Genomic DNA, 13,346 nt, shown 5'->3' on the forward strand with positions numbered 1-13,346 from the left:
GGCCCAGATGCCAAGCCTGGTTTGGGGAGATTTTCTCCAGCAGGCCCCGTCCACCCCTGCCCGGCCCCCACCTCCTCCGTGTCCTGGCAGCTGCAAGGGGACCTCTAGACCTGCTAAGTGATGGGGCTGTAGGGGCCGGGGGCCGGCTCCAAACTGCCTCTGGAAACAATTTCTTGCTCTGCTCTGGGAATCGGTGCAATTTTCTCTCCTGTCTTCCTGCTGCCTTTCTCGGTGGCTGTGCCCCACTGGGGGCCTGACTTCCTTCTTACCCCAGCCTGCCGTGTGTGTGTGTGTGTGTGTGTGTGTGTGTGTGTGTGTGTGTGTGTAAGGCCGAGGGTGGGCTGTGTTCACACCTCTCTCCTCCACCTCCATTCCTCTGTCCTCTGCTCTCATGTGGGGACAGCTTGGGTCTGCATAGGTCCAGCCAGCAAGCATCCCTCAATTGCCCATCCTGGCTCGAGCCTCTGAAAGGTGTCTTAGATGTGGTTCTCTGTGCTGTTGGCACAAGAGATGGACACTAGACCCAAGATGCCCAGAAGGGAGGCTCAGGGGACGTGTGGGGGACACACACTGGGGGCTTCTAGGCAGACTTGGCCTCCTCTGGGGGACTCAGAGGAGGAAGTTACTTTGTCTCTGAGTTTGTTCTGCAGTCCACACACAAGAAGCCTCTCCCTCAGAGGGTCGTAGTGAGGACTGGAGAGGATGTTGAATTCTGAGACGGCCCTTGGTAGGGGGGGTCAGCATCATTACAGGCTCCATTTTGCAGATATGTTTGCCCATGGTCACACAGGTAGTGGCTGGCATCACGCTGCCACCTTGGACCCGAGGCTCCCAGGGTCTTCCCACAGGGCCACCCTGCCTTCTCTCCTCCCCAGACCAGATCTGTCCTCAGTTCACCCTCCACCATAGCCAGAGTTGTCTGACCTTCGGCCCTGGTGGGCACGGCCCCACGTGAGCACCCCCAAGGTGGGACTGTGTCGGCCTCCCCCATGTGGGGCAGGGCGACCAAACCCAATGTCTGCTCCGGTGCTGCTGGGGGGCTTGCTTGTCCCAGAAGGCAGAAAAGCCTTTGAGCTTCATTGTCACAGGGATTTCGGGTCATAGGACAGAGAGCCACATCAGCAGACAGCCAGGGGCCCCTACCAGCTGTGGGATTGTGGGCGTCTGAGGACTTGGACCTGATCACTTGTTAATGGAGACAGATGAGCAGCCAGAGCAAAGGGACAGGCAGGAAAGAGTCCCTTAAACCCAGGAGGGAGGAGGTGGGGTGCCTCAAGCAGGACCCCAGCCCATCACTTCCTCACGGAGGCATGGGGTTGCCTGGGCCTTGGGAAGGGCCGCTCAGGGATAGGTGGGAATGGCCAGAAGGGCCAGATGAGAGGCCCTAACCAGGACAGATGGCTTGCCTCCTAGCCAGGCCGTCCAGGAACAAAGTACGAAAGGGGACCACTTTCCATATGCACCCAGAGACTGACAAGCTATCATTCAAGCTAAAACCAACTGATGGGTAAAATTCATCCCTTGAGCCATGGCTGGTGTGGCTTGCTTGGTTGGAGTGTCATCCCATACACGGAAAGGTTGTGGGTTTGATTCCCAGTCAAGGCGTGTATGGGAGGCAACCAATTGACATTTTTTCTCACATCCATGTTTCTCTAATCTTTCTCTCCCTTCCTCTGTCTCTAAACACAATGAAAAAATGTCCTTGAGTAAAGAAAAAATTTTTAAAAATTCATCCCTTGAAAGACAAGACCTTCAAAACAGAAGAACTGAAGACTCTGTATACAGCTATAGTTTTACATGACTGAAAATCAGCAAAACACCAAAGATGACCGAGTTTAGTAACGCTTGCACATGTCTAGGACCAATCACGTTGGGATGAGAAACAAAATAAAGACATGGACATGTTGCAGATCTTCATACACTTTCCATAACATGTATTGCTCTTGCTCCACGTCAGCAAAGTCACTGACATTGTCATACTAATTACCTTTGTATAAATTGGCTCTACTGACAGAAATTATCTAAAGGGTGAGTCTTGCACGTTTTTTGTTAACCATCATCAGACATCTCTGGGTACTGACTTCCGTTTGCCTGGGATGTCAGTCCAGGTCACACCCCAGGGCTCCTCGGTTGACCCAAGGCACCTTGGCCCAGGGCCAGCCTTGGGGACCCTGCAGACTGCCCTCCCCTCTGACCAGCTGCCTTCTGGACCCGCTGCTTGCTTTACTGACCTCACTTATTGTTGGCTGTGTGGTTGTTTTCTTTTTTTAAAAATTGAATGTGTTGTCAACATTCAAAAATGGAAACATTTTTTGCATAAAAGCCTGGATTTTAGTTTCTCTTAAAAAGCTAAAAAAGTCAGCAACCCTTGGACACCTTCCTGCAAGGTCTAACTGAGGCCGGCAGGAGGCTGTGTGGGAGGGTCCCTAATTACCAATCACCCCTTCTTCTAAACTAAGAGAACTCCCAATTTTGGGCGGGGCACTTGGCCATCCTAGATAGAGATGACATTTCTCTGCCTCTCTTGCAGCTATGTGTGCCATGTGACTAGATACTGGCCAAGGAGGAGAGCTGAAGAGATGTGCATAATTCGTGGGTCGTGGCTTTAAAGGGAGCGAGTTTGCCCTCCTTTTTCCCTTATCCCCTTCCTGTTGGCTAGAAGGTGGAGACACGGGTCGGTGGTCTTCAAACATCCGGAAGAAGACAATACTCCAGGAATGGCAGGCCCGCAATTTAGACGAAGACTGGTTCTCTGATAACGGGGTGAACTAGAGCTACCACACACACTGACGCTTTTATATGAGGGCAACACTTAAATTTCTCTCTCCTAAGCCACTGCCACAGGCAGGCCACCACTGGGTGCCCCCTTTAGGCGAAGCCCACTTTTCAGTTTACCACAGTACCTACTACCCCATATGTTTCCCCAATACCACGGTCAGCTACTAAACTTGTGTTGTTATTTTTTCCTCAGTCCCTCCCTACTTCCTACCTGGCCTCATACACATTCATTCAGGTTTGGGATCCCCCACTGTCAACCCTCAAGAAACAAAATGGAAGAAGACACCCAGTTTCCAGTGCTTTGGGGCTGCTCACCATCTTTTTTAAGGGATACTCTCAGTGGCTCTGGGGCTCCCCCTTCGGGAGAGGCCAACTTTATTGACTCACTGGTGCTTTGTCGGGCACCTTCTCACTTCAGAAGAGAATAAAGTCAGTAAGTTCTATTTCTGGCAGTAAATGTGGAATGAAGTTGTAGTGAGATCACATACCATGGCCCCTCGAGTGGCATTCAGCTGGTTCTTTGTGTCTGCCTGCAGTCCCCGTTGCCACTCTGACGGCATCTAGGGAGCCGGGGGTGGGATTTGGTCTTGGGTGTGTCTGACCCCAAAGCCTGTGTCACTCCTTCTGTGCAGTTGGAAACACAGGGACAGGAGCGAGCTGACAGCCTAGGTCTCAGTTGCAATGACCGATGTGGAGCATAGCCCCTACAATATGCCTAGAATAGGCAAAAAAGCCTTGGTTTGGGCACTTATTTCCCCCCCAAATGCTCATTAACAGGTGACCCTAAAGCTAGCTTTGTCAGCAGGCTTCAAAGGGTGTTGCCAAATTGGTGCTCAGCCCCACAGATGCATCGAGGGGCCAGGGCCACTCCTCTGTCCTGCTGACCACACCGACTTAACCCCTCCTTGGGTCGTGGAGACAGAGCATTTAGCGCCTGTGGTCATCGTGTGGTCAGCAGCCTCAGCATCCCTGGACCTCGGGGGGAACGCTGGACGTCAGACGCCAGCCCAGACCTGCCGAATCAGTCTGTTTTCCCTGAGATGCCAGGGGATTTGTGCACGCAAGCAAGCGAGAAGCTGATTTAGCAAAACGAAGGAAAATGCAGAGTCCAAGTTTTGAAATAAACAGCCCCTGAATCCCAGCTGGGCCACTAACTAGGTGCGTGACCTTCAGCGAGTGCCTAAAGTTCTGAGCCTCCGTTAGAAGGGAGAACTAATATCAGGTGAACCCACATGAGGTTGCCCTTTTGTGTGGGTAAGAAAAAAAAGGCCAAATATAATCGGTCTCACATGGTTCAACCTGGTGCTTATCTTGTTAGGTTGTTGTGGAAATTAATTTCAACCCGAGATAAAATGTATGACACACCTGGTGCGTAGCAGATGTTCCCCCAACGGCACTGCCTGGACCCCACCTCACTGCCCTCGCCCTGCAAGCCCCCCATGAAAACCACACAACAGAGCCAGGGTGTACGTGCTTCTCATTAAATGAGGGGCTGCCGCAGAGGCTCCTGGTGAGCAGGCTGGGGGTACTTTCACGGCTGCAGGAAGCCTGTACAGGGGTACCCACCGCCATCGCCACTTTGGAATATTTCCCATTTCACTTCCAGATGGAGAAGGAGCCCCGAGTACCCTGCCGAGGCCCCCAGGGCCCCATGGAGGCTTGGATGCTGACTCTGTCCCCCCCCCTTCCCAGGTACATTCCACACATCACCCCAATGGGTTTACAATCTTCCCCAGGAAGAGCAGGCTTCCTGTTTCCGTGTGGAAGGTCATCATCAGGAAGGGTCGACTGAACTCAGTGCCTGGGGAGGGTGTGGGGTCAAGGTCGGGGTGGGGCCCTGGAGTGAGCTGGATGCTGGTGGCAGCAGCGGCCTCGGCGCCCTCCTCATTAAGAGCCATCACAGCCTTGTGAGTGACCTGCGAGGAAAGTTCAGGCATCGTCACTGGACCCCACAGGAGGGATCAACCAGACCTTGACTTTCGTACCATTTGTTTCTAGTCCTTCGCCAAACCCCACTCTTAGCCATTCATTCACTTACCAGCTCACCTATTCTTCATCCACCCTTTGGATTTGGAACTTACCATCACCGACGTGTTAAGCATGTATTTCTTTGTTCGTTGCCGTGCCTTCACATCCCTGTACTAGGTTATACTTGTTCTGTTCTCTGCTCTGTCCCTGAACTTCATCTATGCCTGGGACCTTCCCTCACTCTATCAACATGTCACCTTCATCATCGCCGCTGTCTGTGGAAGACCACCTCACCTAAAGTCAGAGGACCCAGCTCTCCCCACCCCTCAGACAGGGCCCAGGGCCCCAGTTACCAGATGAAGACACCAAGGCTCAGCAAAGTGGTGTGGCCTGAGGTCACAGAGCCAGAACAGGACAAAGCCAGGGCTTGGACTTGGGTCTGTTTGACCTCAAAGCCCACACTCCCTCACTCACCCTCCATCATCCCTTTTAGAATGTGTGTGACAAGGAAGCCACAGGGACCCAGGGCCATTCAAGAAAAAGAATGTAGAGACTTCCAGCCAAGATGGAGGCATAGCTTCCTCGCACAACCAAAAGAAGGACAACAACAAATTAAAAAAACAAAAACCAACCAGAACTGACAGAAAATCAAACTGTATGGAAGTCCAACAACCAAGGAGTTAAAGAAGAAACACTCACCCAGACTGGTAGGAGGGGCAGAGGTGGGCAGCCGGGCAGAGAGGACTCTCAGCAAGGCATCAGCTAGAGGACCAGGCGGTCCCACATTTGCGTGCGGATAAACCAGGAGGAACAACTGGGGAGTGAGACAGACCGCACAACCCAGGGTTCCAGCTCTAGGATATAAAGCCTCAAAACCTCTGATCGAAAACACTTGTGGGGGTTGAGGCAGCAGCCAGAGAAACTCCCAGCCTCACAAGAGAGTTCACTGGAGAGACCCACATTGTCCCAGAACATACACAAACCCACCCACACAGGAATCAGCACCAGAAGAATCCAATTTGCTTGTGGGTAGCAGGGGAAGTGATTGAAAGCTGTCAGAGAGCAGAGCAAATGGCACTATTGCCTCTTGGACCCTCCCCCACACACAGCGTCACAAGGTGTCATGTGGGTTGCCCCACCCTGGTGACCACCTAAAGCTCTGCCCCTTATACGTAATAGGCATGCCAAGAAAAAAAAATATGGCCCAAATGAAAGAACAGTTCAAAGCTCCAGAAAAAATACACCAAAGCAACAAAGAATTAACTAACCTATCAGATGCACAGTTCAAAACACTGGTCATCAGGATGCTCCAGGAACTCACTGGGTATTTTAACAGCATAAAAAAGACCCAGGCAGCAACAAAGGTTGCATTCTGTGAAATAAAGAAAAATCTGCAGGGAACCAACAGTGACAAGAAGGAAACCAGGACTCAGATCAACAGTTTGGAGCTGAAAGAAGAAAGAAACCTTCAACCAGAATAGAATGAAGAAACAAGAATTCAAAAAAATGAGGAGAGGCCTAGAAACCTCCAGGACATCTTTAAACGTTCCAACATCTGAACCATAGGAGTGCCAGAAGGAGAAAAGGAAGAGCAAAAAACTGAAAACTTATTTGAAAAAATAATGAAGGAGAACTTCCCCAATCTGGCAAAGGAAATAGACTTCCAGGAAGTCCAGGAAGGTCAGAGAGCCCTAAAAAAACTGGACCCAAGGAGGAATACAACAAGGCACATCACAATTACATTAGTCAAGATTAAACATTAGGAGAGAATCTTAAAAGCAGCAAAAGAAAAAGAGACAGTCACCTACACAGGAGTTCCCATCAGACTATGAGCTGATTTCTCAAAAGAGACCTTACAGACAAGAAGGGGCTGAACAGAAGTATTCCAAGTCATGAAAGGCAAGGACCTACATCCAAGATTGCTCTATCCAGCAAAGCTTTCATTTAGAATGAAAGGGCAGATAAAGTGCTTCTCAGATAAGGTGAAGTTCAAGGAGTTCATCATCACCAAGCCCTTATTATATGACATGTTAAAGAGACTTATCTAAGGAAAAGAAGATAATGAAAAATAGGAACAGTAAACTGACAACAAATTCACAACTATTAACAACCAAACCCAAAAAGCAAAACAAAACAAAAACAAAAACAAACTAAGCAAACAACTAGAACAGGAACAGAACCACAGAAATGGAGATCACATGGAGGGTTAGCAACAGGGGAGTGGGAGGAGGAGAGAGGGGGGAGAAGGTACAGAGAATAAGTAGCATAGGTGGTAGGTAGAAAATAGACAGGGGGAGGTTAAGAATAGTATAGAAAATGGAAAAGACAAAGAACTTATATGTATGACCCATGGACCTGAACTAAAGGAGGGGAATGCAAGTGGGAAGGGGTGTACAGGGTGCAGGGGAATACAGGGGGGAAATGGAACAACTGTAATAGCATAATCAATAAAATATATTTTAAAAAATTTTAAAGGACAAAAAAAAAGAAAAAGCGTGTAGGCCTTTGATATTAAACGATTTCAGTTGGCTCAAGTGTTGGCTTGACACTAAATAGCAGTCGTGACCTGGGGCGGTTTTCTTAGCCTCTCTCAGCCTCAGTTGCCCCATCTGTGAAATGGGAATGACAGCATGCACCTCACCCATGTCCTGTAAGATGCAGGCATGGTGCCGGGCCCAGAGCAGTGCCCAGTGAGGCCCGGCACAGGTGGCGTGGAGGTGAGGCTGATGGTGCTGTGAGCCCCAAGCTCTCCCTCCCACTTCCTCCTCCTGCGGTTCTCCCCGAGGGCTCCCAGCCCTGAACATTGCCCTCTATTCTTGGTACTTTGGGCCGGGCTGACCTGTGCCCTTCCACAGATCTTTCTAAATCTTTCTAGAGCACAAGTGTGGTCATGCTTAAAACCTCTGAGTCCATTCCTTTTGGCCTCAAGATAGAGTTCCGGGGCCCCAGCATGGCTTCCGGGGCCCTCTAGGTCCTCTGCTCCACCCAGATGAGGGACTCTCAGTTTCCATGGCACCAGCATCTCCTCCCCTCCCAGGCCGGCCCCATGCTCCCTCTCAGTCCCTTGATGCAGCTTGTCCAAGGCCCACGAGCAGGAGTGCCCTCCTGGGAGCTTCCTCTGCGTATCCATCCCTGCCTTCCCCATCCTTGTCTGTCGCCTGAGGGTGGGAATGGGGACTTACTCCTGTGGGGCCCTCATGTCTCGGGTGGTAGGTGTGCAATAATGTGGAATAAATGCAGAGAGCACACGATAATCTGCAAAGTTACAGAAACAGCAACACCCGTGTGTAAGGAGATGCTGGCCGTCTTCCCCCAGCAGTGGCCCGAAGACCTGGGGAGCCTGCCAGCACTCCGGAACCCGATTCCCAGCTTACCCGAGAGATGTTCAGTCCAAGCTGCCCGGGGAGGCCTCCTCCCACCGTCTCTCGCGGGAGGAGCAGCTCCAGTCTGGAAGTGCTGGAAATGGAAAATTTGGGGAAATGGAAATCGAGTTCCCTGTGGAGAGAGAATGGGTTTGCTGTTGAAACCCCGGAAGGGTGAAAGGGCCTCGGCCACTCCAAGCCTCCGCCCTCAACCAGCCACAGGCATGCGGCCTCCTCACCCTCGTTCCCACCTCCCACCTCTCATCTCTGTGCCCCTGGAGACCCTCCTCTCAAAGAAAGACAGAGAGTTTTTTTTTAAAGGGTATGCTGTCCCCCTCTGTTTAACTCTGCCTGTCACGGGGTCACACAGGTTGGCACCAGAGCTGGGACTAGAACCAGAGCCCCAACTCCCGGTCCAGTGCCAGGGACCAGGTCCCACTCCGACCCCTGCAGGGAGGTCAGGGACGGTGCGCTGGGGCTGAGAGTGCCCTGGAGTGACAGTGACTGAGGGCGCTGCCTGGTGACCGAGCAAAACGGCAGGGACCCGTCTACCTTGTCCTGAGCAAACTGTCCCACTTGATCAGGGTTTCAGGCAGCAGGGCATCTTCCAGCTGCCCCAGCGTGCCCTGCTTGGGGAAGATAAAGAAGGTGGTGGCGGCCCCGGCGTGGTCCATCTGCAGCACAGTGCACTGCAGCTCGGGGTCGTGGAGGAAGCGGTGGCGGGCCTTCTGCCGCATCATGGGCACCGGCACGGTCCTGTGCTCATTCACAAAGAACTCCTTGGGGCGGGTGGCCTGCAGATCAAAGGGTGTCACCCAGCCGGCTGAGGGGGAGAGAGACGCTGATGTCAACTTGGAGAGAACTGAGAATGGGCTTGGGGGTCACCCATGTGGCAGCCTGTGGGCGTGGGGAGTACACAGCATGGGCGCCACACCGGGCTTCATAACTCCCTCTCGGCTTGTCCTTTATTACCTGTGTGACCCGTGGGGGGCCGAACCCCGGGCCACCCCGAGCTTCCGTCTCTTCGTGTGTAAAATGGGGATAAATACTGTCACTGTGATGCGATACTATTATGATAGTGTGAGCACTGTGTCGCCCTCTGGTCTCCTTGGTCTCTTTCACAGGTGGCAGGTTTTAAAGGGAAACAATGTATCACGTGGTGCAGGCTGCTCTAAAACGCGAGGATCTGGAGGCCGATCTGACGGCGAGGCTCTGCCCCACTTGCTGGTCTAAGGCGAGTGGCCTCCCACCGCGCCTCAGCGTTCCCATCCCTCAAGTGGACCCAATAGTAACCACCTTGTTGTGTCGAGGACAGAATTCAATAAAAATTAAATAAATAGGCAGTGACTGGCATGATGATGGGGACTTTACACTTCAATTGTGTGTGTGTGTGCATGCAAACACGCTTACAGAAAACACACGGTAAGTACTCATAGGCATATATTTGAGGGACGCCTTAGCGGCTCAGACAAATCACTTTTTCTTTTTAAAAAGCTGTCTTCTCACCTGCGAAGTGGGAACGTTAATCTCAGCTTTGTATGCCTCCTCCACAAGAGGAGGGTGAGTGAGTTGGGAGTGCAAACACCCCCAGAGACCCACAAAGCACCGCACAGTGTGAGAAGGACAGGATACATCTGCGGACTCAAGCATGCACTCTTACTGGATGTTTTGGGGGGAAAAAAGGTCTCCCTGCCTTGGGGTGCTCCCTGCGGTGACCCATGCCTTCCAGGACCTTCCGGAAGGAGGGCATTCATACTCCTTGATTGGGTTACTTTCAGGGTTACTCAAAGGGGGGATCAGAGCCTTCTGCAGCAGAATCATCCTTGGGGGGAGGAAGAGGGCTACTTCAAATGCAGGGTCTTGGGTCTCTGACTTACCTACCCCTTAAATCAGAATCTTTTGGGGATCAGTGCAGGACACCTGCATTTTAAACAAGTTCTTCAAGGAGTACTTATGTACACTAAAGTTGGAAGAATTATTTTTTTAAAAACCCTCAATAAGTAGCATTAGAATGGGATAGGTGATGAGTTCCCTGTCACTGGAGGCATTCAAGCAGAAATGCTAAGGATTCAGTGGACCTCCTATATCAAAGTCAGCAGGGAAGGCTTTCTGGGTTCTGTAAGGAGCAGGGCGGCAGTGTGACTGGAGCCCAGTCCCCAGAAGGGGATTCCACGTTGGGTATATACCATCTTACCTCTGAGGAGCACGTGATTCACAAGGACAGCTGCAGTTTCATTCCTGAGTTCCTCCACCCAGGCCCCAAGCTTCCCCTGGGTCTGCTTCTCTACATACTCCTGGATGCATTTCTGGGCCTCCACTGGGTCCCGCCCAGCCCCGGGACCCAGGCCATGGAAACTGCGCTGGCCCACAGTCACGAGGAGCCCGGGGTCCCGCACAGGGAGCCGAAGCAGCAGGTCCTGGAAGGCCTCCTGCATCTCGGCCTCGGGCACCATGGTGAGGTTTAGCCCCAGGCCCTCCAGGAGCTGGGCCCTGCTGACCGCAGGGGCTCCGAGGAACAGCGTGGCCAAGGCTGAGGAGATGCTGGCTGGGGAGAAGAGAATGTTCTCTCCAGGGGCATTCAAAGCCAGCTGTCTGTAGAGGTTGAAGGCGAAGTCTATGTTGCTCACAGAAAGCTTGTGGCAGGGCAGGGCCGGCTGCGGAGGGACGTCCCGGGGGTCAGTGTCGATGGGATCGGAATCTTCTTGGCCCACCAGGGCCAGACAACTGCCCACAGCCACGAGCACAGGGACCAGCAGCCACCACCGAGGGGCCTCCATCCCCCGGTGTCCTCGGTCTGGAAGCAGACACGCGGGGGGACAGCAGCAATGACAGCTGTAATCAAAATCACCAACACTCACACAGCATCCACCCCATGCCAGGCGCCATGCATATACTTCCCCGGCGTGTCCTCTCGCACCACAGCCCAATGCGGGAGGCACCGTGTTGACAGCCCCATTGGACAGGTAAGAAAACAGGGGCCTGGAAAGGGCAAGGGATTCACCCAACGCAGAATGATGGCAGGGGGTGGAGTGGGGACTTGAACCCTGAGCCTGCGCGGGGTGCATTCACGAGGGGATGAGAGGACCACCTGAGCGGACGCCCTGTCTGAGCAGACGGAGTCGCACCCTGCACTCCCGCTGGGAGCGCCTGGGCCCCAAAGCGCACAGGCAGGCTCTAGTTGTCCCCAGGGGCAGCAGTCCTGAGTCGTCACGGGTCTCCAGTTGGCTGAACCTCCTCCAGCTGCTTCTGGGGCTCGGGAAGACACCCTCTGCCCTGGGTGGGGCCATCCCCTGGGGTCCCCTCTCTCCCAGCCACCTCCTTCCTGCTCATACACAGAGAAGGGGTCTCACAGGACACTCTCAGAGCCCCTTCTCCAGTTGACCCCCCTTCAAATCCTGGCTCTGGCCCACCCTAGGATGTGACTTGGGGGTGCTCTTGGACTCACAGAGAGCCCCAGAGGAGGGATGGGTCAGCAGGCCCCTCGAGGTGCCGAGAGGAGTCCTGGGGACCTGGGCTGGGCTTAGGCTCCACTGTGACGTGGGAGCCCAGAGACAGAGCCGGCGGTGGAGTCACTTGAACCCTCTGGGCCTCTGCTTTCTCTCTGCGGGACGATGCTAAGAACCCCCACATCCCAGGGGTGTAGAAAGTCAACGCACTCACGCTCCGAGCTGACCCTGCCCAGGGCCAGGTGCAGGCCAGGCCCCCGGAAGCAGCGGATATTATTACCCCGGGGAACCCGAGGCCCCTCCTGTAGTGATTCTGACTCAGCAGACCCATCGACCCTAGGATTTATTTTAGCAAGGGCCTGGTTTGACCCTGTTTGTCCACTCTGGGTTTGGGTAATTATTGACAGAATTCGTCATCACTGCACTACCCCATCCTGCTTCTGAATTTTCCACGTAACCTTGGGCAGTCCTGGACCTTTCTAAACTTTTAAGCTTTTTCATCTGTCAGAGGGGAGAAATAACTGAAACTTGGCCTTGAGGAACACCTCATAGGTAAAAGGTTTGTTTCGTGTTGTTTATTTTTTGGCAGAGAAGAGGCAGTTCTCCATTTGTCCATTTGCCCAGTAATTTGCTTTGGAGAATACCTTGGCTTTGATGAAAAGTTTATGAAAAGTTCATTTCCTTATTCCACTTAACATTCATTCATTCACTGAACAAACATCGACTATAAGTCTGTCGGGACTTGAGCTACACTCTGGGGATGCAGGATTGGATGAGACACAGTTGCTCCCTCAGGGAACTCGGGTTCGCTGGGGACAGGCACACGGAATTTGTGTGGTCCCCGAAACCACAGAGCTTTTGAGCTGAGAAGAGGTCACGGCCCAATACAGGCGCTGTGCAGACGGGAAAACTGAGGCCCAGAGAGAAGGTTGTTCTGTCATGTGCTGGCTCATTCAACAAGGGTCAGGAGGGCACGAGGGACTGGCAGCCTGGACCCTAGCTGGGAGGGACAGAAAGGCAGATTGCCGACTGTAGCCCTCCGAACAGTGACAGTCAGAGGGGCTGCCTATGCAGGGTGAACAGGGAGCCTGCAAGAGGCAGGATGTTCCTGGAGGACTCTCTGGAGGAGGCAGCCCCACCCCACCTTGGACTGGGAGATGGATCAGGAGAGAAGCAGAAAAAGGGACTCAGCAGAGGGGAGAGCAGGCTCAAGGTCGTGGAGGCAGGGCGAGCCAGCACAGCTCCAAACTACTGTCTGCAGGTGCAGCTCTTGGAGCAGGAGGAGTGCACGTAAGTGTATATGTGTGTGTGCCCTGTGTGTGTGTGTGTGTGTGCACATGTGTGACTTGGGATGAGATACCTTGGGCAGGTTCACCAAGCTGGCCGGGGACCCCTGACTCCAGCTGTACCCACAGCCCCACACTCACCTGAAATCAAATGTTTTCTGTGAACCTCCAAAGGAGCTGGAGAGATTCAGCAGGACTGCATGGCCCTGGACACAGATATCTGTCCCTGTGGGGAGGACAAGGACAGGCTGTACTTTTGAGTCTAACCGATTGACTATATGGAGGCCGCCCTTGGCCCAAAGTCAGTGGTCAGCTCAGCCAACATCGGGGAGAATGACCTGCCCCTTTGCTCCCGTTGTGTGGAAACCTGTGCACAGGGAAGAGCTCTGGTGCATGGGGTTGGGGGGTACGGGGGGGTAGAGGGGGTAGGGGGGATCCGAGTCCTGGGGCTGAGTCTCAGTTCCATTTCTATTTGCAGTGTGATAGTCTCCCGAGTCTTGGATTGC

The 13,346-nt window shown here is 53.1% G+C and overlaps 1 protein-coding gene across 1 annotated transcript; it reads right to left on the reverse strand.

Moving 5' to 3' along the window:
• Positions 1–1,778: 1,778 nt before the first annotated feature.
• On the reverse strand, positions 1,779–13,097 carry LOC118976864 (putative serpin A13). The gene is made up of 5 exons (XM_037031591.1): positions 12,982–13,097; positions 10,303–10,902; positions 8,661–8,931; positions 8,121–8,241; positions 1,779–4,694 (listed from the first exon to the last, which is right to left on the reverse strand). The coding sequence occupies exons 2-5, from the start codon at positions 10,883–10,885 to the stop codon at positions 4,485–4,487; spliced, it is 1,185 nt and encodes a 394-aa protein (XP_036887486.1). The 5' UTR covers positions 10,886–10,902; positions 12,982–13,097; the 3' UTR covers positions 1,779–4,484.
• Positions 13,098–13,346: the final 249 nt, after the last annotated feature.

Source organism: Sturnira hondurensis, unplaced genomic scaffold (assembly GCF_014824575.4).
Source record: "Sturnira hondurensis isolate 20B ecotype Veracruz unplaced genomic scaffold, ASM1482457v3 Scaffold0021143, whole genome shotgun sequence".
NCBI classification, from domain to species: Eukaryota; Metazoa; Chordata; class Mammalia; order Chiroptera; family Phyllostomidae; genus Sturnira; species Sturnira hondurensis.